The sequence below is a fragment of the Canis lupus genome, chromosome 25, assembly GCF_011100685.1.
Source record: "Canis lupus familiaris isolate Mischka breed German Shepherd chromosome 25, alternate assembly UU_Cfam_GSD_1.0, whole genome shotgun sequence".
NCBI lineage: Eukaryota > Metazoa > Chordata > Mammalia > Carnivora > Canidae > Canis > Canis lupus.
The window spans coordinates 24,135,993-24,162,214 of record NC_049246.1 but is presented as its reverse complement, the minus strand read 5'-3'; the positions used below and the strand labels follow the sequence as shown (position 1 = coordinate 24,162,214).

Below are 26,222 nucleotides of genomic sequence, written 5' to 3'. Positions count from 1 at the left end.
AAAGTTAAAAATAGAACTACCCTATGATCCAGTAATTGCATTATTAGGTATTTACCCCCAAAATGCAAAAACGCTAATTCAAAGGGATATATGCAACCCTAACTTTACAGCAGCATTATTTACAATAGCCAAGATATGGAAGCAGCCCAAGTGTTTAAATGGGTAAATTAGATGTGATATACACACTCGCAATGGAATATTATTCAGCCATAAAAAGAATGAAATCTTGCCATTTGCAAAGACATGGATGGAGCTAGAGAATATAATGCTAAGTGAAATAAGTTGGTCAGAAAAAGACAACTACCATATTATTTCACTCATATGTAGAATTTAAAAAACAAAACAAATGACCAAAGGAAAAAAAGAGAGAGAGAGGGAGAGACAAACCAAGAAACAGACTGTCAACTATAGAAAACAAAGTGATGGTTTCCAGAGGGGTGGTGGGTAGGGGGATAGGGGAAATAGGGGATGGGGATTTAGGAGTGCATTTGTCATGATGAACACTGGGAGGTGTATAGAAGTGTTGAATTACTATATTGTATACCTGAAACAAATATAACACTGCATGCTAACTATCCTGGAGTTAAAATAAAAAATAAAAACACTTCTAACTCAATGGGAAAAAAAACTAACTCATTTCTATCTCCCTCTCCTGTTCTGCCAAAACTATTCTTCCTTTTGTATTCTTTTCCCTAGAAGAATAATGCATTATCCATTCAATGCTCCAAGTCTCTGAAAGTTAATAAAGTCTCTTCCCCTTCTTTCAACTGCCTCTACCCTAAATATAAAAACTTAATTGGTCACCAAATCATTTCAGCTTTTTTCCCTATCTTCTCTTCTGAGTTACTACAAGAGCCCCTCTTCTGTCTCTAGCTTCCTTCCTCCCACATCCTCCTTCTTTCACACTGAAGTCAAATGCTTCATCCTTTTTAATACTTTTCATCATCTTTCCATTCACTTTCAGGATAAAATCCAAAATTTTCAGTGTAGCATAGGAGGTACTTCATCAACTTGCTTCTTTCTAGTCCTCTAATTTTATCCCCTGGAACCCCTAAATCCAGATACACTAAACTACCTGTAATCTTCAAAGTTGTTACCCTCTCATTCACTTTCATGCCTTTCTTTATACAACCTAGAATGTCCTTCCTTCCATTCTCTGTCTAGATAATACCTAGTCTAATTTTCCAACTCCTGCAACATTACTCCAAATTGAATTTTAAAAATTAGCCGACAGTTAAAGTATAGTTAAGAGATCCTAGAATTCCAGTGCAGTTTGCTCAAAACAGAGTTGAAATTCCATTTGTGCCTTATTTGAGGCATAAATTTCTTTTTTAGTTATTTTATTTTTTTACTTTCCATTGACTGGTAATGACTCTTTAGGTGAGGATTTGGAGAGTTTGAACATATATTCAACCAAAATGTTATAATGAGAGATCTAGATGGTGAGGAAACTTAGTGAAAAAAAACACAAAGAAACTGAAAAAAGGAAAAGGTGCTCAGCTGTTTGCTTAAATCACATTAGCCATTTCTCTTCCTCCTTCTCTCCTTCCTCTCTCCCTCTTTCCCTGCTCTGTCTCTGTCACACACACACACACACACACACAAACACACACACACACACACACACTTCTAAGGTTAAAATTACTATGTGTTCTTTTTAAATTCCTCGGGTTTTACATTTTATTGCTCTCAGAGTCTGCCTCCCTGAGGTTCTTGTATAGACTAGTTATTTCCCTCTGTAAAGAAGCTGTTCAGTTCATCCTTGCCTGGTTTGGAAGACTCAAAGGGAGTCAGTTCTTGCAGCCCTGTCTCTCTTTTACTCTCCTCCTCCCCCAGTTCTGGCTGGAGCAGTGAGTCTGTCAATTCCAGGCAAGAGACAAGGCAGACAAAGGTTTATTTGTAAGGAACCTCCTTTTAGCACCTCCTTTTTTCTCCTTTTGCCCAAACTCACCCAGTGAATTGGAGCATTTAAGAAAATTCCTCTGCCAAGAAGACCAAAAGGAACGGAGAAGAACGGGTATGTATTTTTTTTCTTAAATATCATTTTGTGTCACTTATTCTACTCCAAATTATTGCTACAGATTAGAGCAAAAATGTATTTATGTGTTGAGTCAGAAGAGAAAGTCAGAGAGAGAGCTTCTCTAAGGAGATGGATATACTTTGAAAAAGATGATGCTTCTTAAGATAAAAGAAAATAATCAGATTAAAAGGACTAGAAAATGTATATTCCTTAACTGGGAGAGTCATTTAATCATAGGTTTAAAAAGAGACAGCTCTCTCACTGTTACTCCTGATTAATGCTCATGTCCACTCTGAATCTCCCACATAACAGGACCTTATTATTCCACCTCTCAGAACCATGTAAGAATAATGCAATATATAAGTTTAGTCTTTTAATGCAGTAGCTATATCTCTATATTACCTACTCTATGTGAAGTTAACTGCAATGTCTAAGCAGGACATTTTTTTGTGGGTTTTTTTGTTTGTTTGTTTTGTTTTGTTTTTTTGCTTTTAAAATCCTGACTCCTAAAAAAAAAATGGTATAAATGTGTGATACAAAGAAGGAATTGTACAGAATTCGTCTTTGGTGTCCCCACCATAGAACACACTATGGTGTCTGTACTGCTAAGATAAAGGGAACACTTTTTCCCTTTCAGGCTTACAAAAATTCCTCTTTAAGATTCCTTAACTTGGTTATGCAGGCTGGGAAAAGCTCTCCCAAATGCTGGTCCTTTTCTCCAGTGATGATGATCTATTGTAGCCAGGAAAACAAGTAGAAAAATCCAAGACTGAATAATATCATCTTATAGCATTTTCTGAATGCATTATCTGAAGAAAGATTACTTTCAGGAAGGATGTAAACTTCATTTTTCCACTGATGAAAGTCTCTTGGGTACCTGGGCTGATCATGTCTCGTTTAATGATGTTTGAAAGACGTACCCATTTTCTCATACCATCTCTTCTTTAACATGCACTTTAAGAATTCCACTTCAGGGCTCATTCTACCACGAACCTCTTCTAACACAATTGATAAGAGACATTTTTTTAAATAACAGGTTTTTTTTCATCATCCAAGAAAGATAAATGGGAAACATCACAAGCTAGACAGCAATGTTAATCTCTTCCAACTATAATTTTTGATATTTTAAATGTCAAGTTCTGGGTTGGAATTTTCATTTGTTTTTGAAGCCTTTGCTTCTCTTTTGCTGTGTTTTGAAACAAATCTGAAAATGGACTGCCCTTTCTAATTCATCAACTCTATTTCATTCCACTGCTTTTAATACCAGTTCCCAGAATTGACATCAGTTGCCTGTATGAGCATTGCACCATAAATCTCTGAACACTGAAACTGCATAGCCCTGTTAGTTTTGGCCATTAAGCGGGATGATTTTTCTTTTTAAGTCTTCATTTAACTCACCCATTCAAAAGCTTTCTCATGGTAAATATTCTCATACAATCAAAATTTGCAATTCCCTATTTTATGACGGTGGAAATGATTTGCTGCTTAATTGGAATATTTTGCTCATGACTCTATTTCCTCTGCATTGATCTTTTAAAAATTATTCCCCTACTGGGATATGAATGGTACCATATAGTGCTAGGAACAAAATTAATTACATAAATTTGAATTTAAAAACCAATACATAACTATTTATAAGGATCTCTTGCTTATTTCTTTAGATATTCAGTTTTTATTTTTTTTATATTCAGTTTTTAGCTTTGTTTTCTTTTGTAATTTGGATGTACTCCAGGAGGAATTTTAAGTGCATGTACTTCAACTGAAATAGAAAAAAAAATAGAGCAGTTTGTTTCATATTTGCCAAAGTCATTTCACTCTTGTTGGCACTTGAAAATATACAGTCTTAATGGATTGCCAAGGATTAAGGTTGGTGTCCTCTAGTGAAAAAAAATAATCGTGTAACATAGGAACATACTGCTTGAGACATTTTTCCACTTGCTAAATAAAAATTAGAGCTATTTATCTGCACTCAAGTAAAAGAAGAGAAAACTTCAGTTCAAACATGTAATTTATAAAGTGTTAAAAAAAAAAAAAAACTACCAGTAAATGCTTGCCAGGTGTGGAACTTTCCATCCTAGTATGTGACTGAGACTGCGACAGAAACACTATTTTGTGCTCTGGTGTGGACATATTCAGAAGAGGTACATGGTATGGCAACATACCCACTTTCTTTTCCAGCAATTTATTTGTTCATTCTTTCAGTGAATATTTTTGGAACATTTACTGTAGGCCCAGTATTGAAGTAGGTACTCTGAGAGCCGCAAAAGAAGTAGAAGTTATAGACCTTGCCTTCATGATGCTGGCATCTCCTCTTCCAGTCCTCTGAATATTGGCTTGCCCCCAGGTCTCAGTCTTTTACCTCTTTTCTTACTCTATACTCACTACCCTGCCAGTCTCATAGCTATAAATATGATCCATAAACATCCTGATGACTCTCAATTTTTTATTTCTAGCCCTAACCTTCAGACACACTGCCTACTCAATATCTTCACTTAGACATCCAATAGGCATTTCAAACTTAACTTGTCTGAAAATTTACTCTTAAATTTTCCTCACATTGATTCCATCTAATTATTCCTCAGCTCAACAAATGTCAGCATCACTTAGATCAAAAGCCTAAGGGTCATCCTTGATTCTTTCCCTTTTGCCTCATATCTTCCATCAACTTTCACCAAAAGTCTTTTTCTTCCAATTTTGTCCCACCACAACACATCTTTGTAAAGCAATCAGGGATTATTTTTAAGACATAAATCAAACACGTGAGTGTTCTATCAAAATATGCAAATGGTTTTCTAACATATTCAATAAAATCAAAGCTTTTAATCAAGTTCTGGAAGGCCCTTTATGATGATTCCATATATTCCTTCCTGGTTCTAGGTAAATACACAGAACAACCAATTTACTCAATGGTCAAATGCCTTTCAATGAATCTCCCACTCCCAACTATAGCCATATTCTCTCTCACTAACTGGCTTATGAAAAAAACTGACAATGGCAAGGTATTATTTAGTCAAATCATTAGTTATCCAGGTGTAGTTTTCAATAATTCATCAGTTGTGTATAACACCCAGTGCTCATCACATCACGTGCCCTCCTTAATGTCCACCACCCAGTTACCCATCCTCCCACCCACCTCCCCTTCAGCAACCCTCAGTTTGTTTCCCAGAGGTAAGATTCTCTCATGGTTTGTCCCCCTCTCTGATTTTTTCCCATTCAGTTTTCCCTCCCTCCCCTTATGGTCCTCTGTACTATTTCTTACATTCTGCATATGAGTGAAACCATATGATAATTGTCTTTCTCCAATTGACTTATTTAACTTAGCATAATACCCTCCAGTTCCAACCATGTTGATGTAAATGGTAGGTATTCATCTTTTCTGATGGTTGAATAATATTCCATTATATACACAAACACACACACACACACACACACACACACACACACCACATCTTCTTTATCCATTTATCTGTAGAAGGATATCGTGGCTCCTTCCACAGTTTGGCTATTGTGGACATTGCTGCTATGAACATTGGGGTGCAGGTGCCCATTTGGATGACTACATTTGTATCTTTGCAGTAAATATCCAGTAGTGCCATTGCTGGGTCATAGGATAGCTCTATTTTTAACTTCTTTTTTATTTTAAAAAAAGATTTTATTTATTTATTCATGAGAGATGCAGAGAGAGAGAGAGGCAAAGACACAGGCAGAGGGAGAAGCAGGCTCCATGCAGGAAGCCTGATGTGGGACTCGATCCCAGGATTCCAGAATCACGCCCTGGGCTGAATGCAGGTGCTAAACTACTGAGCCACCCAGGGATCACCTATTTTTAACTTCTTGAGGAACCTTCACACTGTTTTCCAGAGTAGCTGTACCAGCTTGCATTCCCACCAACAGTGTAAGAGGGTTTCCCTTTCTCTACATCCTCGCCAAATGACGTATGAGATAAATGACTAGTATCAAAATCTATATCTACATCAAACCCAATAAATGAATAATCCAGTCAAGAAATGGGTAGAAAACATGAAGAGACATTTCCCCAAAGAAGACATACAAATGGCCAACAGACACATGAAAAAACATGCTCAACATCACTTGTCATCAGGGAAATACAAATCAAAGCCATAATGAGATACAATTTTACATCAGTTAGAATGGCTAAAATTAAAAAGATAGGAAATTCACAGTTCTTAATGAATGGATTGTACATGAGTGCTATAGGTACATAGAACAAATGAGCTATTAGAGTGGTATGGGTGGATCTGGGAAGGCTTCTTAGAAGAGTTGAGTTTGAGGTTTGTCCTCAGTACATGGTTTGGTCAGAAATTAACATAAAGGTGACAACAAGCAAAAGACATACACATAGGATTGAAGAGATGACTGGACTTTTTTTTTTTTTAAGATTTTATTTATTTATTCATGAGAGTACACACAGAGAGAGAAGGTGGCAGAGACACAGGCAGAGGGAGAAGCAGGCTCCATGCAGGGAGCCTGACGTGGGACTCGATCCCAGGTCTCCAGGATCACACCCCGGGCTGAAGGCAGCGCTAAACCGCTGAGCCACCTGGGCTGCCTGACTGGTCTTTTTACTAGCTGAGAATAAGGAGTGATAGATGTGGAGGGGAAGTGGAAGGAAGAAGGCCTTAGGATTAGCCCTTGGAAGTTTGCCATCTTTTAGATACCATGAAACCACTGTAGGCTCTTCCTCAGGATTAAAAAAAAAAGGGTTTTCAGAGAATCATTCATGTAATACTACGTATGTGGGCCATGCATTGTATTAGCCACTGGGTATGTGGTAGTGAACAAAATAGACTGCCTCCATGGAGCTTTCTGTCTTAAGGGAATGATAGACATAAAATGAGTAAACTCATATAATTTAAAATGTGATAAATAGCATTAGGGGACAAAAAGGTCACTATGAAAGAATCTAGTTGAAACTATATTAGATTGGATGGTCAGAGAAAGTATTTAAAAAAAATGAATTTAAATTGATAACTGAAAGTCAAGAATAAGCTAGGCAAGTAAAGAGCATTCCTTCCAAAGAGGCAGTACCTATAAAAATCCTAATGAGGGAAGGAAGATTTCTATTTAATTATAAGAAAATACTCTATATATCTATATTGTAATATATTTTTAAATGAGTCAGATGAACTATTTTTAACAAAATATAAATTATCAAAATTAACCCAAGAGATAGAAATTATGTAATATTTAGGACATGTTTATATTATAAATTATCTATTATTTATCTGAAATACAAATTCTGCTCAGTATCCTGTATTTTATCTGACAACTTTATATTTTAACAACGTTAAATATCATCTGAGTATCAATATCATGTACGTAGAGACACAGGACTATAAAAGAGATCAGAAAGTGATGGTATATGGATTTTGAATTTATCTGCTTTTATGTAGCAGGGTGTAGAGACACTCTGAGGACTATACCTTAGTAAAGACCAATCTTTGTCATGAGTTCGTCCTCAGCTCTCCACTCACTTATCCTTTTCCCCTTTTCTCATTATCTTATGACCCTCTACTTCCTTCTCAGTTCCCTTCACTGGTATATTTCTCTGACTTTTCTTCTGCGCAGTCCACAAATGTTAGTTTCCCAGTGTTCTGTCCCTTGCCATCTCAATTTCTCCTTAATGCTCTCCCCTATGCATACTGAAAGAAACACACCAAAATGCTAACAACCCTTATCTCTACATGGAAACTAATTGTATTTTATTCTATCTATTCTTCTCTGCATTTTCTATGTTTTACACTATTATTCCTTTTTTTTTAACTATTTAAAAAAATCCAATCAGTTTTCTTGCTATAATTAGAATCATCTAATGGAAAGAAAGCTTAAGCGGTTAACAGTCATGAAATGACCTCAGGAACAAATTATGCTTATATGCAGGAAATATGTAAAGGGTAGTAAGATCCCAAGTTTAGTAAATGGATGACTTTTTCCAAAAGCCACAAGAATTAGACAAAATTAAGCTAGATTACTAAAAATAAGAACAACATGGTAGCATAGTAAAAAACAAAAAACTAGGGAGACCAAAACTTAACATATATGAAAAATGCTAATGACTAATATAGAAAAATTCTTCAAACACAATTGGTAAAAAGATTACAAAGAATTTACAACCGTCTCTCACCCCTCTCCTTCCACCCAGTTTTTTGATGGAGAGTAATCTGGTAAGGGAGCTTAGAGAAAAGGGGAGGGTTTTTTGTTGTTGTTGAATCTTCTGATAAAGGTATACACATATAAATATATATATTTATTATATTAAATGTAAAATTTATTTATTCATTTTAGAGAGTGAGAGAGAGCAAGAGAGAGAATCTCAAGCAGATGCTTTACTGAGTGCAGAGCCTAACCCAGGGCTTGATTTCAGGACCCTGAGATCATGACCTGAGCTGAAATCAAGTCAGATGCTTAACTGACTGAGCCACCTAGGAATCTCTATAAATATATATATTTTTAAGTCAGGTATGAGCTGACTGGATATGATAGTCTTGATAAAAAAGGAAAATAAAACAAATTAGGAAGTACATTTTAAAGTCAGACTATTCAGAAAAAATCAATTTAATCAAAACAATAGTACTTGATGACACCCAAGTTTAAAAATTTGACAGTTCACTATCCATAATAGTTCTGTGCCATTAAATATTGAGTTTAACAAGCTGAGAAATTCCTCCTTTCTTGGCTATATATAAGCATCTAGAGATTAGGGTATACTATTTATTCTTTCACTAACATGCCGGGCATTGTTTCAGGAGCTTGGGATGCACATCAGACAAAACCCTGCCTTCCTTGAACTTACATTCAAGTCCTGGGAGACATAATAAAAATATTTTTTAACAGTTTAGAGGTTCGGGATCCCTGGGTGGCTCAGCGGTTTGGCGCCTGCCTTTGGCCCAGGGCGCGATCCTGGAGACCCGGGATCGAATCCCACGTCGGGCTCCCGGTGCATGGAGCCTGCTTCTCCCTCTGCCTGTGTCTCTGCCTCTCTCCCTCTCTCTTGGTGACTATCATAAATAAATAAAAATTAAAAAAAAACAACAAAAAAAAACAGTTTAGAGGTTCATAAATGCCATGGAAAAGTAGAGCAACTAAGGCAGATTGAGAATATGTGAGGGGAAATAGTTTTTCTTAAAGATTTTATTTATTTATTTATTTATTTATTTATTTATTTATTTATTTATTTATTTATTTATGAAAGAGAGGGGAAAGAGAGAGAGAGAGTGAGAGCACAAGCAAGGATGAAGGGCAGAGGAAGAGGCAGATTCCCTGCTGGTGAGCAGGGACCTTGATGTAGGGATGGATTCCAGGACCTGGAGATCATGACCTGAGCTGAAGGCAGATGTTTAACTGACTGAACCACCCTGGGATACAGTTTTAAATAGAATAGATCTTAGTGAGGAGCAAGGTGAACAAAAACTTGAAGAAGGTAAAGGAGGTAGACACATAGTTAATCTGTTGGAAGAGCTTTCCAAGCAGAGGAATTAACTATGGCAAAGGCCCTAAGGAAAGAATGTGTCTAATATTTTTGAGGATTAGCTAGAACAGAATGAAAAAGCGGAAAAGTAGATATTTTCAGAGAGATAACAGGAAGCCAGGTTGCATATGAAGGCCATTGCAATGACTTTAGCTTTATTTGAAGTAATTGGAGTGATTGGAAGAGGATAAGTTTAGTTATTAATATTTTTCTTTATACTACTGGTAATTAGGACAGTGCCTCGCATAAAGGAAATACTAAAAAATGTCTCTTACATTGAACCAAATTAAATCAGCTTGCTCCTGTTTCTCTCTCTCTAATTACTTACTTAATCAGCGAGTCCTACATCAGTACTATTCTTTGACTCCGTCACTTCCCCAATACTGGCCACTCTTCTCCTGAATACTCTTGCCAGATTGGTCATGGTATGGGCAGAGGAATTCTAAGTCACCAGAAGTAGCATTTGAAAATTTGGGCCTGAGGATTAAAGAATGATTTCAGGTTATTTTTCAGCAGCCTAACTAGATCAAAATACTAAAGCCTCATTCCAGAAGTAGGAATGGCAGACTGAATGGCTCCTTGAGCAAACCATAATAGATCTTATTTGTTGTACTTTGGGACCCAATAGCTCTTACTCTATCCAAGAGGTGGTAGTCAAAGCAACCCTAATTCAATTTGGGAAAGGATGTGGAAGGGAAAAACATAGTTCTGAGAAGTTGGCTTTAGTATTAAAATTATCAAAGTACCACAGAGCTCACTTTTAGAATCTCTAAAATTTGTATATCTGCCTTCATATTCCTCCAAAAATAGATGCAAAATAGTAATAGTAGTATAGAATGCTTTGCTTCACCTAAGATGGAGTAAAAAGAACTAGGTTTACTCACTCCTCTGAAACAACAAAAAAACCCACCTAAACAAAACATGAAACAACCTCTGTCAAAACACTGGATTTCAAGCAAGGAAGGACATCTTCCTATGAAATATGGGAAACATATGAAGTATAATTTCCCTGGTCTATTGCCTTGAGGGAATTTCCAGGCTGAAAAAAAAAAAATAAAAGGAGAGGGAACACACAGAGTCCAGCAGACTCCTTGAATTGAGAAAATGGAGCTGAGAGTCAGAGAGACTAAAGCAGCCAAGATTCACAGAAAAGACTATTAAAGAGAAGAAAGATACATAGAGAATGCTGGATGTCTACAGAGGGCCCCACTGAAGTATTTAGAAAACTAACTTGTACATGCAAATGAGGAAACTATCTATGGTCAGGGGGAAAAATCTGAAAGGATTAGAAAACAGTGTCTGGCACTCACAAAAGTCAGAAATACTTACAAAGATAAGTTGAAAAAACTTGTAATTCATTGGCCACTGGAAGGAAGGCATGGCCTCACTAGTGAGGAATAATTAGTCCTAGAATGAGTTAGAACCATCTAGCAAATCATAAAAGCAAGTTCTGAAAGAACAAACTGTTTCCAAGAAACTTAATTACATCCCAGCACAAAGCACAAGAATATTTATAAGAATACAAAAATATCCAGCACCCAACAAGGCAAAATTTAAACTATCTGAAATCCAATCAGGGATTACCAGGTATACAAAAAAAGCAGGAAAACATAACATATAACTAGAAAAATCAATCAATTAAAACCAACCCAGAATTGATACAGATGTCAGTAAGAGCAGCAAAGGACATTAAAGCAGATACGTCATTAAGGTGCTGAAAAAAAACCCCTAAACTGTCAAACTACCATTTTATAACCTGAAGAAATATCTTTCAAAAACAAATGTAAAGTAAAAACTGGGGGGATCCCTGGGTGGCTCAGCAGTTTGGCGCCTGCCTTTGGCCCAGGGCACGATCCTGGAGACCCGGGATCGAGTCCCACGTCGGGCTCCCTGCATGGAGCCTGCTTCTCCCTCTGCCTGTGTCTCTGCCTCTGTGTGTGTGTGTGTCTATCATAAATAAATAAAATAAATATTAAAAAAAATAAAGTAAAAACTGTTACAGACATATAAAAATTTAAAGAATTAACCACCAGAAAACCTACACTATAAGAATATTAAAGGACATCCTTCAGACATAAGGAAAATGGTATCAGATGGAAACACATTAAAATGAACACAGCACTAGAAATGAAAACTACATGGATAAAGTATAAGATTTTTTTCCTTATTACTTAATTCTCTAAAATACAATTGTTTATGCAACAATAATAACATTTTCTGGGTTTTTAGCATATACATTAGGTATATAACAATGATAGTATAAAGCATGGAAGGAGAGAAATGGAAGTATACTATTTTAAAGGTTTTTTTTTTTTTAAGATTTTATTTATTTATTCATGAGAGACAGAGAGAGAGAAAGGCAGAGGGGAGAGAGAGAAGCAGGCTTCCTGCAGGGATCCTGATGTGGGACTCGATCCTGGGACTCCAGGATCATGCCCTAAGCTGAAGGCAGACATTCAACCACTGAGCCACCAGGCGTCCCTTAAAGTTTTTATACTATAGGTAAAGTGACATATGTCATTTGAAGGGAAATGATAAGTTAAAGTATATACACTATTAATCTTAAGGCAACCACTAAAATAACAAAATGAAGAATTATAGCTATGCGCCAACAAAGGAACTAAAATGAAATCACAAAAAGATGTTTAATTAATCCAAAAGAGCACATATAAAAGAGGAAAAAAGGAACAGAGAATAGATCAAACAGAACACAAAATGCAAGTTGATAGATTTAAACTTAATGATGGCAATAATCACATGAAATGTAAATGGTCTAAATATTCCACTTAAAAGGAAGAGATTGTCAGTTTGGATAAAAAAGCAAGACCAAACAATAGACTACTTAAAGGAACACTTTTGAAATCTAAAACCACAAATGAATAAAAATAAAAGTATGGAAAAATTTATTCAGGGTCAGAAGATCCAGTATTATTAAAATGCCAGTATCCTCCAAATTTATCTATAGGTTCAATGCAATCTCAATTAAAATTTTGGAAGGCTTTTTCTGTAGAAATTGAGAAGCTGATAATACAACTAATACAGGAATGCAAAAGACCTATAATTGTCAAAACAACTTTGTGAAAGAAGAAAGTTTCAGGGCTAATCCTACCTGATTCTAAGAATTATTATAAAGTGACAGTAATCAAAACTATAGTATTGGTGTAAAGATAAATTAAAAGATCAATGGAAAAGAATAGAGTCCAGAACAGGCTCACAGCTATATATATATTTTTTACTTTGTTCTTTATTTCTTTATTGTCTTTTCATTTATTTTCCTCAATCCTTTTTATTGTTTATTAATTTTTTTAAAAAAATTTTATTGGAATTCAATTTGTCAACACATAGCATAACACCCAGTGCTCATCCCACCAAGTGCCCACCTCATTGCCCATCATCCAGTCACCCCAACCCCACACCCACACCCACCTCCCTTTCCACTACCCCTTGTTTGTTTCCCAGAGTTAGGTGTCTCATGTTCTGTCACCCTCACTGATATTTTCACTCATTTTTTCTCCTTTCCCTTTATTCCCATTCACTAATCTCCATATTCCCCAAATGAATGAGACCATCCAATGTCTGTCCTCCTCCGATTGACCCATCTCACTCAGCACAATACCCTCCAGGTCCCTCCACATGGAAGCAAATAGTGGGTATCTGTCATTTCCAATGGCTGAGCAATATTCCATTGCATACACAAACCACATCTTCCATTCATCCATAAAAATTAAAATTAAACAATAAAAAGGAATGCCAGATTTCAGGTTGTACTACAAAGCTGTGGTCATCAAGACAGTGTGGTAATGGCACAAAAACAGACACATAGATCAATGGAACAGAATAGTGAATCCAGAAGTGGACCCTCAACTTTATGGTCAACTAATATTCGACAAAGGAGGAAAGACTATCCACTGGAAAAAAGACAGTCTCTTCAATAAATGGTGCTGGGAAAATTGGACACCCACATGCAGAAGAATGAAACTAGACCACTCTCTTCCACCATACACAAAGATAAACTCAAAATGGATGAAAGATCTAAATGTGAGACAAGATTCTATCAAAATCCTAGAGGAGAACACAGGCAACACCCTTTTTGAACTTGGCCACAGTAACTTCTTGCAAGATACATCCATGAAGGCAAGAGAAACAAAAGCAAAAACGAACTATTGAGACTTCATCGAGATAAGAAGCTTTTGCACAGCAAAAGAAACAGTCACAGCTATATTGAAAACTGATATTTTTTAAAAAGATTTTATTTATTGATTTGAGAGACAAAAGAGAGAGAGCGAGAGAGCACTAGCAGGTCAGAGGAGCAGAAGGAGAGGGAGAAACAGACTCCTTGTTGAACAGGGAGTCTGATGCAGGGTTCAGTCCTAGGACTCTGGGATCATGACCTGAGCCAAAGGCACACACTTAACCAACTCAGCCACCTAGGCACCCTGAAAACTGATATTTCACAAAGATGCAAAGGCAACTCAGTGGAGAAACAACAATCTTTTCAAATATGGTACTGAAACTACTGAACAACCATAAAAATACAGAAAGAATTTCAACCACACCACTCATTAAAATAAAAAATAAGCTAATATAGATCACAGAACTAAATGGGAAACCTAAAATTATAAACTAGTATAAGAAAACATAAGAGAAAATCTTTGTGACCTTGGGTAAGGCAATGATTTCTTAAATATGACAATGAAAGTATATTTTATTCAAGAAAAAAAATTGATAAATCAGACTTCATCAATTTTAAGAATTTTTGCCCTTTGAAGACCATTGTTAAGAAGGTGATAAGGAAAGCCATAGGTAAAGAGTAAATATTTAGGAAGTATATATCTGATAAAGCACTTGTATCCAGAATATGTAAAGGACTCTCAAAACTCAGGAAAACCATCTAATTTTTAAAACAGAGCAAAAGATTTGAACAGGTTGTTCACCAAACAAGACATACAGATGACAAATAAGTACATGAAAAGGGACTCAACACCATTAATTATTAAGGAAATGCAATGCAAAACCACAATAAGACACTAGAATGGCCAAAAGTTAAGGACTGACCATACCAAGTGTTGGAGAGAATGTAGAGAAACTAGAACATTTTTATACACTGTCAGTGGGAATGTAAAATGATACAATCACTTCTGAAAAACAATTTGGCAATTTCTTGTAAAGTAAAACATACTCCTATCATACAACCCAGCTATTCTACTTCTAGGTATTTGTTCAAGAGTAACTAAAACTATAACCTTACAAAGACTTATACACAAATATTCAAAACAGCTCTTTTTACAATAGCCCAAAACTGAGAACAACTCAAATGTCCATCAACAGGCAAATGGGTAAATGATCTATCATTTATATAATGTAATACTTCTCAGTAATAAAAAGAAGTCAGCTATTGATACCTGCAATGACACGTATAAATCTCAAAAGAAGTATGCTGAGTGAAAGAAGTCAGATAAAAAGAGCACATATTTTATGATTCTGCTTATACAAAACTGTAGAAAATGCAAATTTATCTCTGGTGATAGATAATTTGTTGTCTGTATAAGAGTGGAGGGAAGGGAGGAGTAAGAGTGATGAATTACTTAAGGGCATTAGGAAACTTAGGGATAACAGATATGTTCATTATCTTGATTGTGGTAATGGTCAATATATTGTTTAAAACTTAATGGTTGTGGAGATTTCTGCCACATAGTAAATGTTCAGTGAACAGAAGCTCTAATGAACCTTCTTTGAAGATTAATCTGAAAAAAAGTCAAGAAATGTGACTTTAAAAAAAAAATACCACCTATTTAATGGGTATAAAGAAGATCCTAATCTGAAGCAATTGAGAACGAGAGCACCTCAGAGAACCATATTTTTTAATGTAAAATTTAAACTATGATCTGTAAAAATTTATTGGAAGACATTTTCATATGTCTATATATTAGATTGCGATGTAATACAGCACTGTCTTGCTCCATCAAATCTGAAAAAATATAAAGTGAAATAGATTTCTTATTTTTCTTTTCTTATGCTAATTTTGGAGCCAATATCAAAAGAAAGTTATCAAGAATAGAGTAGGATATTACATAATGATAAAGGAGTTAATTTTCCAATAAGACATAACAATTTTTAACAGGTATGTACCTAACAAAAGAGCATCAAACTGCATTAGGTAAAACAAATAGGATTGTGAGGGAAAATATATGAATTCTCTATTGAAATGGAACAAATCCTACAGGCAGAAAATTAGTAAGGACATAGTAGAACTCAAAACACCACCAATGAATTAGATATAATTGACATCTATGGACTACTTAACCCAATAATAGCAGAATACACATTCTTCTCAAATTCACACAGAACACTCACCAAGACAGATCATATTCTGGGCCATGAAACACAATTAACAAATTCAAAAGAATAGAAATCATATAATTTCTCCTCTCAGACCATAACGGAATTAAGCTAAGAATCAATAACATAAAGATAACTGGGAAATCCCCAAATAGGTGGAGATTAACACAACTCTAAATAACGCATAGGAGCTAAAAAGAAATTTCAAGAGAACTTTTAGAATACTTTGAACTAAATAAAAAGGAAAACTTATCAAAATGTGTGGGATGTAGCAAAAGCAGTGCTTAGAGGGAAATTTATGAATGCATTAAATGTAAATATTAGAAAAGAAGAGAGATCTAAAATCAATCATCTTAGTTTCCACCTTGGGATTAGAGCAAATTCAATTTGCTTCAAAGTAAGCAGAAAAACAAAATAATAAGAATTAGAAGTGCCTGCTGGCTCAGTCTATTAAGTATCTCCCTTGGGCTCAGGTTGTGATCCTGGGGTCCTGGGATTGAGCCCCACATCGCATCGGGCTTTCTGCTCAGCAGGGAGCTTGCCTCTCCCTCTCCCTCTGTGCTCTCTTTCAAGTAAATAAATAAAATCTTTAAAAAAAATTAGAACAGATAAGTGAAAAAAAGTCAGAGAAAGATAAATGCCACATGATTTCATTTTTATTTGGAACCTAAAATACAAACAAACAAAAACAAAAAAGAACAATATTCATAAACATAGAGAACTAGTGGTTGCCAGAGGGAAGGGTTGCCTATTTAGGGAATAGGCGAAATAGGTGGAAGGGATTTGGAGGTACATGTTTCTGGTTATAAAGTAAATAAGTTATAAGGATGAAAAATACAGCATAGAAAGTATAGTCAACAATATAATCAACAATATTGTAGTAATTTTTGTATAATGACAGATGGTAAACTACATTTATCATGGCTAGCATTTCACAATATACATAATGGCTGAATCACTATGTTGTATACTTGAAACTAATATAATATGTCAACTATACTTCAATCAAAAAATAAAAGGAGAAAATTAGGAATTCAAGTGGAAAACTTAAACAATGAAGGGCTTTTTAGTTATATGAAGAAATTATTAATTTTTTTGTTATGCTAAAGAGTATTGTGTTATGATTTTTATTTTTGTATTTATTTGTTATTTTTAAATGTTTTAAAAATATTTTATTTATGTATTCATGAGAAACAAAGAGAGAGAGGCAGAGACATAGGCAGAGGAAGGAACAGGCTCCATGCAGGGAGCCCAATGTGGGACTCAATCCCAGGTCTCCAGGATCACTCCCTGGGCTGAAGGCAGATGCTCAACCGCTGAGCCACCCAGGCGTCCCATGTGTTATGATTTTTATTTTTATTTTATTTTTGTGTGTGTGTGTTATGATTTTTAAAAGTCATTACCTTTAATGAAATATACTGAAATATTTGTGGATAAGTTGAGATGACTAGAATTTGCTTCAGAGTAATCAAAACTGAGGAAGAAAAAAAGTGCAGGTATAACTGAAACACGGGAGGCCATGGGGTGATAATAATTGAAGCTTGCAGATGAGTATATTGAGGTTCATTAAACCATTATCTCTATTTTTGTATATATTTGAAGTTTTTCACAATAAAAAGAAAATAAAAATCAATGTCTAATAAAAAAACAATTAGAGCAGAAATGAATGAAATTAAAATCAGGAAATCAATAGAGAAAAATCAATGAAACCTAGAGCCAGTTCTTTAAAAAGATTTAAAAAATCAATAAACTTCTAGCCAAGTAAACTAAGAAAGAGGACACAAATTATTATATCAGAAATGAAAGAGGAACATCACTACAGATCCCATGGATATTGAAAGGATAATAAAGCAATACTATGAACAACTCTATGCCTATAAATCTTTTAAGCTTCATTAGTGAATCAGTTCCTTGCAAGACACAATTTGCCAAAATTCACACAATCTGAATAGATCTATATCTATTAAAGAAATTGAGTTAGTAATTAATAATCTCCCCAAAAAGAAAGCACCAGGCTCAAATGGGTTCCCCAGTAAAATATTTGAAGAAGAAATTAAACCAATTCTCATCGATCTCTTTCAGAGGATAGAAGCAAAGAGAATACTTTCTAACTCATTTTATGAGGCCAGCATTACTGTAATATCAAAACCAGACAATGACATTACAGGAAAGGAAAGCTATAAACCAATATATCTCATGAACATAGCTACAAAGATCCTTAATAAAATATTAGCAAACTGAATCAAAACAAGTATGAAAAGAATGATATACCACAGTCAAGTGTGACTTAGACATACAAGGCTGGTTCAATGTTTGAAAATTAATTAATGTAATCTATCACATCAATAGACTAAAAAAGAAAAATCACATGATCAGATCAACAGATGCAGAAAAATCATTTGAGAAAACCTAACATGCATACATGATAAAAACTCTCAATAAGCTAGAAATAGAGGGGAACTTTCTCAACTTGATAAAGACCATTTACAAAAAACCTATGGTTAACATCCTTAATGGTGAGAAATTCAAATCTTTCCTACTGAGATCAGGAACAAGGCAAGAATGTACCTTTCCCCACACTTTTTCAGTATCATACTGAAAGTTGTTGCTAATACAATAAGACAAGAAAAGGAAATAAAAAGTATATAAAGGAAGAAAGAAGATATAATACTATCTTTGCAGACAACATGATTGCCTATGCAGAAAAATTCCAAAAAATCGACAAAAAAACTTCTGGAACTAATAAGTGATTATAGCAAAGTTGTAGGATACAAGGTAAATACACAAGCATCAGTTGCTTTCCAACATACTAACAATGAATAAGTGGAATTTGAAACTTAAAACACAATACCATTAACATTAGCAACCCCCCCAAATAAAATATTTAGGTATACATCTGGCAAAATACATACAAGATCTAGATGAGAAAAACTATAAAACTCTGTTGAATAAAATCAAAGAACTAAATAAATGAAGAGATATTCCATGTTCATGGATAGGGAGATTCAACATTGTCAACATGTTAATTTTTCCCATCTCGACCTGCAGATTGAATGCAATCCCAATCAAAATCACAGCAAGTTATTTTGTGTATATTGACAAAGTGATTCTAAAGTTTATATGGAAAGGAAAAAGACCAGAATAACCAACACAATAATGAAGGAGAATAAAATTAGAAGACTGCTACTACTTGATTTTAAGATTTACCATAAAACTACAGTAATCAAGACAGTGTGATACCTATAAAAGAATAGGCAAATAGGTTAATGGAACAGAACAGAGCTCAGAAAAAAGAATCCCAAAAATATAATCAACAGATCTTTGACAAAGGAACAAAAGCAATACAATGGGCAAAAATAGTGTCTTCAACTAATGGTGCTGGGACAACTGCACATCCACGTGCAACAAAATGAATCTAAACACAGACACTATACCCTTCACAAAACTTAATTAAAAATGGATCATAGGGATCCCTGGGTGGCTCAGCGGTTTAGTGCCTGCCTTCGGCCCGGGGCATGATCCTGGAGACCTGGGATCGATCGAGTCCCACATCGGGCTCCTTGCATGGAGTCTGCTTCTCTCCCTCTCTCTGTGTCTCTCATGAATAAATAAATAAAATATTTTTTTAATGGATCATAGACCTAAAAGTAAATTGTGCACCCATAAAACTCCTAGAAGATAACATAGGAAAAAACCCTAGATGACCTTGGATATGATGCCTTTTTTAGATACAACACCAAAGATATGATCTCTGAAAGAAATAATTGATAAGCTAAACTCTAGCTTTATTTATAGTTAAAATTTCTCTGTGAAAGAAAATGTCAAGGCAATTAGAAGATAAGCAACAAGTGGGAGAAAATATTTGCAAAGACACATCTGATACAGGACTGTTAACCAAAATATAAACTTAAAACTTAACAATAAGAAAACAACCAACCTGATTTTAAAAATAGGCAAAAGACTTTAACAGACACTTCACCAAAGAAGCTATACAGATGGCAAATATATATATTAAAAGATACTCCATCATGTCATCATATATCATCAAGGAAATGCAAATTAAAATAACAATAAGATATCACTACACACCTATTAGAATGGCCAAAATTCAAAACAGTGACAACCCCAAATACTGCTGAGGTTATGGAACAATAGGAACTCTCATACATTGCTGGTGGATATGCGAAATGATACAGTCACTTTGGAGTACAATTAACAGTTTCTTATAAAACTAAACACACTTTTACCATATAATTCAGCAATTGTGCTCACTGGTGTTTATTCACAGAAGTTTAAAACTTACGACCATACAATACAAAAACTGGTCCATGGATATTTACAGCAGCTTTATTCATAATTGCCAAAAATTGGAAGCAACCAAGATGTCCTAGGGTAGATAAATGGATAAGCTGTGGTACATCCAGACATTATTATTTAGTGCTAAAAGAAATGAGCTGTCAAGACATGAAAAGACATGGAGGAAAGTTGCATTTTACTAAGTGAAAGAAGCCAATCTGAAAAGGCTACATAGGGGGATCCCTGGGTAGCTCAGCGGTTTAGCACCTGCCTTTGGCCCAGGGCGTGATCCTGGAGTCCCCTGAGACCCACGTCAGGCTCCCTGCATGGGGCCTGCTTCTCCCTCTGCCTGTATCTCTGCCTCTCTCTGTGTGTCTTTCATGAATGAATGAATGAATGAATGAATGAATAAATAAATAAATAAATAAATAAATAAGAAAAGGCTACATATTGTATGATTACAACTATATGACATTCTGGAAAAGGTAAAACTGTAGACAATAAAAATCATTGCCAGAAGTTAAGGAGGGAGAGATGTATAGGCAGATAACAGAGAACTTTTAGGGAAGTGAAAATATCATACTTTATATGATATTATAATGATAGATAAATACCATTATACATTTGTCCAACCTAAAGAATGGACAACACCAAGCATGAACTCTAAGTTAAATTATGGCCTTTGGGAAATTATGATGTACCATGTAGGTTTATCCTTAGTAAAAAAAAAAAAAAGTACGGTTCTTGTGAGCAATGTTGATATCTGGGAGACTATGCATTTGTGAGGGCAAAGAGCATATGGGAAATCCGTACCTTCCTTCCAATTTTATTGTAAACCAAAAGCTACTCTAAAATAATTGTCCTTTTAATAAATCCATAATCTCACCTATATTAATTCACCTTTGAGATGCATCTAGTCACTGAAAACTAAAAAAATTTCCTTTCAACATTGTTTTTTTCAAAGTACAATATACTTATATGTTTTCCCCTCTCTTTAATACTCCTTGGTAGGAAAGCTCCTTGGCATCTGTCAACAAGATGAAATCTGAATGGCTGTGGATTCTGATTCTGATTTCTCCACCGTTCTGCTAGTTTTCCTGTACTACAATAGCCTCCATTCTTTTCATGCCTAACATGAAAGCCAAAGAAGCCTGATTAAATAGATGAAGAAAAAAAGAAAAAAAAAAAAAACAGATGATGAATATCCCACAGTTTTATGCAAATACTATATTTGAAGAATTCTCTCCTGGCAGAGAAAAACACTTGCTTGGTATGACCCTAAGAGCTCAAACTGAAACTGGTTGTTAGAAGCTATAGAAAAATATTTTACAGTAAGAGAAACATTAGAATTGCATCAGTGGAATATATTGACTTAGTCAATAACGAGCTCCCCAGCATGGTAGGTGTTTAAGAACAGGCTAAATGTTTATTAGGGGAAATTCAAGCCTCTGTTTTCAATGAGGCTAAGATGAAGCAATCTACATGGGATAAAAATTTGCAACAAAAATGAGCCTCCGGGTGATTCTGGTAGGTTTTTAAAACTTAACTGAACTATAAACATATGCATATTATTTCTCAGTATCAGAATAGATAGGTTTTTTGTTCCTGTCAGGGTAGAATTCAAGTTCTTTGACAATATTATTCCTAGGCTATGCAAGTCAAGAACCACTGAACTTGATGATGATTCTAGAAGTTCACTTGAGTTTTACCACCTTAAAAAACAGTTCTTGGGATGCTTGGGTGGCTCAGTGGTTGAACATCTGTCTTCAGCTCAGGGTGTGATCCTGGGATCCCAGGATAGATTCCCACGTTGGGTTCCATGCATGGAGCCTGCTTCTCCCTTTGCTTATGTTTCTGCCTCTCTTTTGTCTCTCATGAAAAAATAAATAAAATCTTAAAAAAAAAAACCCACAGTTCTCCTCTACTGAATGAACCAAAAATTAAAAATTACTCTGGGTACTTAAAAATGCAGATTCTGGCTCTAACCTCCCCCTGACCTCTAGCATTTCTTATTTAATATTTCATTAAATATTAAATGGAACCCAGACATTTGGTTTTTAACAATTATTCTAAATCATTATTCTAATGATTTTTATTGTCAATAGTCATAAAATTACACTTCGAGAAATACAAAGAAGAGAATAGAAAAAGATCAACTCCTAATCTTTCTATCCAAGTATTTATAAGAATGCTATAGAACTTTATGTTCAAATGAATTCCATCTTTAAAACGAAAACACACTGATACATTTTACTTTTTCCTCTATTTCAGGGCAAAAACCAAAATGAAATTTATAGTATTTGCTTTCACCATTGGGCTAACTTTGCTGCTAGGAGTCCAAGCCATGCCTGCCAGTCGCCTCTCTTGCTACAGAAAGACACTAAAAGATCGCAACTGTCACAACCTTCCAGAGGGAGTAGCTGACCTGACGAAGATGGATGTAAACATCCAGGATCACTTCTGGGATGGGAAGGGATGTGAGATGATCTGTTACTGTAACTTCCGTGAATTGCTCTGCTGCCCAAAGTAAGGAAATATAATCATGAAGTATATGGCTATGAAATGTATGCATAACAACTCTTTTTTTTCATAACAACTCTTTTAAAAGAAAACTTTATAATGTGTTTGCTGAAATTAATCACCCTTTTTAAGTAAAATCCTACTTAAATTCCAGCTACTTTCTAGAATCATCTATTGTGTATGAAAATGAATGTTTTCATTTAAGAAACAGAGTTTGGCAGATTTTAATAAAACTAAATGTAATCCAGAAAATTAGGGATGCCTGGGTGGCTCAGTGGTTGAACATCTGCCTTCAGCTCCAGACATCCTGGGTTCCTGGGATTGAGTCACACATCAGGCTCCCTGCAGGGAGTCTGCTCCTCCCTGTGCCTATGTCTCTGCCTCTCTCTCTCTGTGTCTCTCATGAATAAACAAATAAAATCTCTTTTAAAAAATCCAGAAAATTAGTAGCACTCCAATATATTAAATTCTAAATTCCCTGAGTTTTACCACAAAAAAATCTGCCAATAGGAGAGGTTAACATCAAAGTTTTTAAATCAATTTGAAAACTAATAAGAGGCTTTAGATAAAAGAAACTAGTGAACAGGATCAAGTAATTAATTGGACAGAAAACTGGTAATGGTCAAAGAAAAACTTTCTAGCTCTACATATGAGTTAACCAGAAATGAACTAAATAAAAATTATCTACTGTCTTGGAAAATAGATGCAATCTTAAGTATATTACAAAGGCAGATAAATCAGTAAATTTTTGACTCTTGCTTTTAAAATCATCTTCCTCTGGTAACTGAAAAGCCTCAAATACTATGATCTTGGCTATTTCATACTGAAATTTGCTCTTTCAAATTATTTTCAACATATGACATCATATTTTCATTTTCCTAAGAAACCTGTGAGAAAGGACAGATATAATCATCTTATCAAGGAAAGATGCAGGGAGGTAAAATGACTAGCACCATTCCAGACAACTAGTTAGTATCAGCACTGAAACTAAAATCCAGGTCTTCTAGTTTGGACCAGACATTTTTTTCTACCAAGGCAGTTGGTTTTTAACGTATGGTTCCCAGAGTAGCAGCTTCAATATCACCTAGTTCTTGTTAAAAATGCATATCCATCCTTGAGCCCTCTACAAGACCTACTGAATCAAGGAGGCTGGAGGTGAGGCATAGCAATTATGGCTTAACAAGTCCTATAGGTGATTCTGATTCATGATAAAGTCTGAGAATAATTTGTACTAAATGGTATTAAGAACTTGACTTAAGTGGGGCACCTGGGTGGCTTAGTTGGTTAAGCATCTGCCTTTGGCTCAGGTCATGATTCCAGGTTCTCGGATGGAGCCCCACATCAGCTCCCCACTCAGTGGGAAGCCTGCTTGTCCCTCTCCCTCTGCCTCTGCCTGCAGCTCCCCTTGCATATGCTCTCTCTGCCAAATGGATAAAATCTTAAAAAACAAAACCCAAAAAACAAAATAAAACAAAACCCCTGAGTTAACTGATTTCATTAAAATGACAATATTTCTCAGACTACATAAATGAAATGCTATTTAATATTAAAATACCATGTTGCTTTTTTGTAATTCTAAGACTAGAAACCAATTTATTGAAAAGTATTTGTATTTATGATATAATTTTGTTACCATCTGTGTTAATGGATAAGAATAGAAGTCTGGATACACAAAAGTAATTTCTATCTGATTTTGGTTACCTTTCCCCTAGTACCAACAGATTTACCTTGCTAAGTATTTTTCCTGTTTTCACCTCTTTAAACACAAACTCTAATTTGCCACCTTATATTCTTTTCATTTTTATTGAAATATAATTGACATATAGCACTGTATAAGTTTAAGGTGTACTGCATAACTTGATAGACATATATTACAAAATGACTACCATAATAAATTTAGTTAACATTCATCACTTCATATAGTTATCAAAAATTTTTTCTCCTTGTGATGAGAACTTTTAGTATTTACTCTCTTAGCAACTTTCAAATATATGCTATAGTAGTGTAAACTACACATAGGTTGTACTTTACATACTAAGTATATTTCTAATGAGCCATAATCATAATACAATTTTATATTATTTTCATGCATTTTTATACTTTACCTTATGTGATCTTTTCAACAACAGTAGAGTTAAATAGCTTAACATTTGTCCTTTCCCTATAAAATTTAGAAATTTATTGACTTTCTAACAATTTTTTAACCTTTTGTTTCTTATCTGCAGATTTAAACTCCATGCCACCCCCCCCATATCAGAGAAATAATATTTTTGGTATGATAATAAGGTTTTGAAATCATTTAATTTTTCCTTTTCTTTACGGATAAATGATAGTATAATATCAATGGCAAATGGGAGGAAAGTAGGAGACTTGATTACCTTCCTGGTCTTTGTTGTTCCTGTGGCAAGTTCTGCCACTCATTCTCTTGTACTTTATTGCTTAAAAAGAATAGTAATCTGAAATCCTGGAAATCATTGCCCATTTTTAATCCAGTAAAGACTAATAGATAGATACCTTAGTTTTCAGCTGAATTTAACTGATGTTCTACTTTCTTTCAGAGATATCTTCTTTGGACCAAAGATCTCTTTTGTGATTCCTTGCAACAATCACTGAGAATCTTCATGTATTCCAGAGAACATCGTCTCTCATTTCCCACGAATTGCACTATATCGACATAACTAAATTTCAATTTTCTATCCAGTGCAATAAAGCGCAGATTCTATAAATTCTTTCCTAAGATATTAAACTTGTGTTAAATAGTAGTAATAAAAGTTAATTGAATTTAAATGTTCTCTGTGGACATTGTTGGCACTGGCTAAAATGTTTGATGGAAAATTTTCATCTATGCTGTATTCAGTAGGCTCAGTAAAAGGATTTTTGATTGGTGATTAGCCATAATCTTTCCTCGAAGGTTGAGAACTTTTGTTCTTACTTGACAGTTATTGACCATATATACTTAACAGAAAGAACCAGTTACAAATTGAGGTTCTTAGAAGAGAATCTAGAAATTTTCTAGTAATGGGGTAAAAGGATGGGACACTTGGCCTGCTTAGTTGGTACACTTAATCTCAGGTCCTGAGTTCCAGCCCCATGTTGGGCATAGAGTTTACATAACAAAAAAAAAAAAAAAAAAAAGAGAGAGAGAGAGAGAGAGAGAAAGAGAGAGAGAGAGAGACAAAAAAAGATGATAAAAGGGAGACAATGTTTAAGTACATATTATGTATATAAAGTATATAAAGTACATTTCACTTTACTCTTTCAAATACAATAAAAACCTTCATGGTAAGTATTATTAAAATCATTTTTTTGGATGCTAACTTATTTGCTAAAAATCAAATGCAGCCCATATACTGCACACACTCAAACACGGCTGTAATCCTGTATCCTTAAAATTATGTTTATCCTTGATGTATCAATTTTTCTTTATTTTTTTTTCAATTTTTCTTTAAAATAACATATATTAAAAAGAAATATGTGAGGATCCCTGGGTGGCTCAGTGGTTTAGCACCGGCCTTCCGCCCAGGGCGTGATCCTGGAGTTCCAGGATCGAGTCCCACG

General features: G+C 34.8%; 1 protein-coding gene across 1 annotated transcript; it reads left to right on the top strand.

Moving 5' to 3' along the window:
* The first annotated feature begins 1,785 nt into the window (after positions 1-1,785).
* On the top strand, positions 1,786-25,451 carry SCRG1 (stimulator of chondrogenesis 1). Its single transcript, XM_038573604.1, has 3 exons — positions 1,786-2,017; positions 22,416-22,670; positions 25,223-25,451. The coding sequence occupies exons 2-3, from the start codon at positions 22,429-22,431 to the stop codon at positions 25,275-25,277; spliced, it is 297 nt and encodes a 98-aa protein (XP_038429532.1). The 5' UTR covers positions 1,786-2,017; positions 22,416-22,428; the 3' UTR covers positions 25,278-25,451.
* Positions 25,452-26,222: the final 771 nt, after the last annotated feature.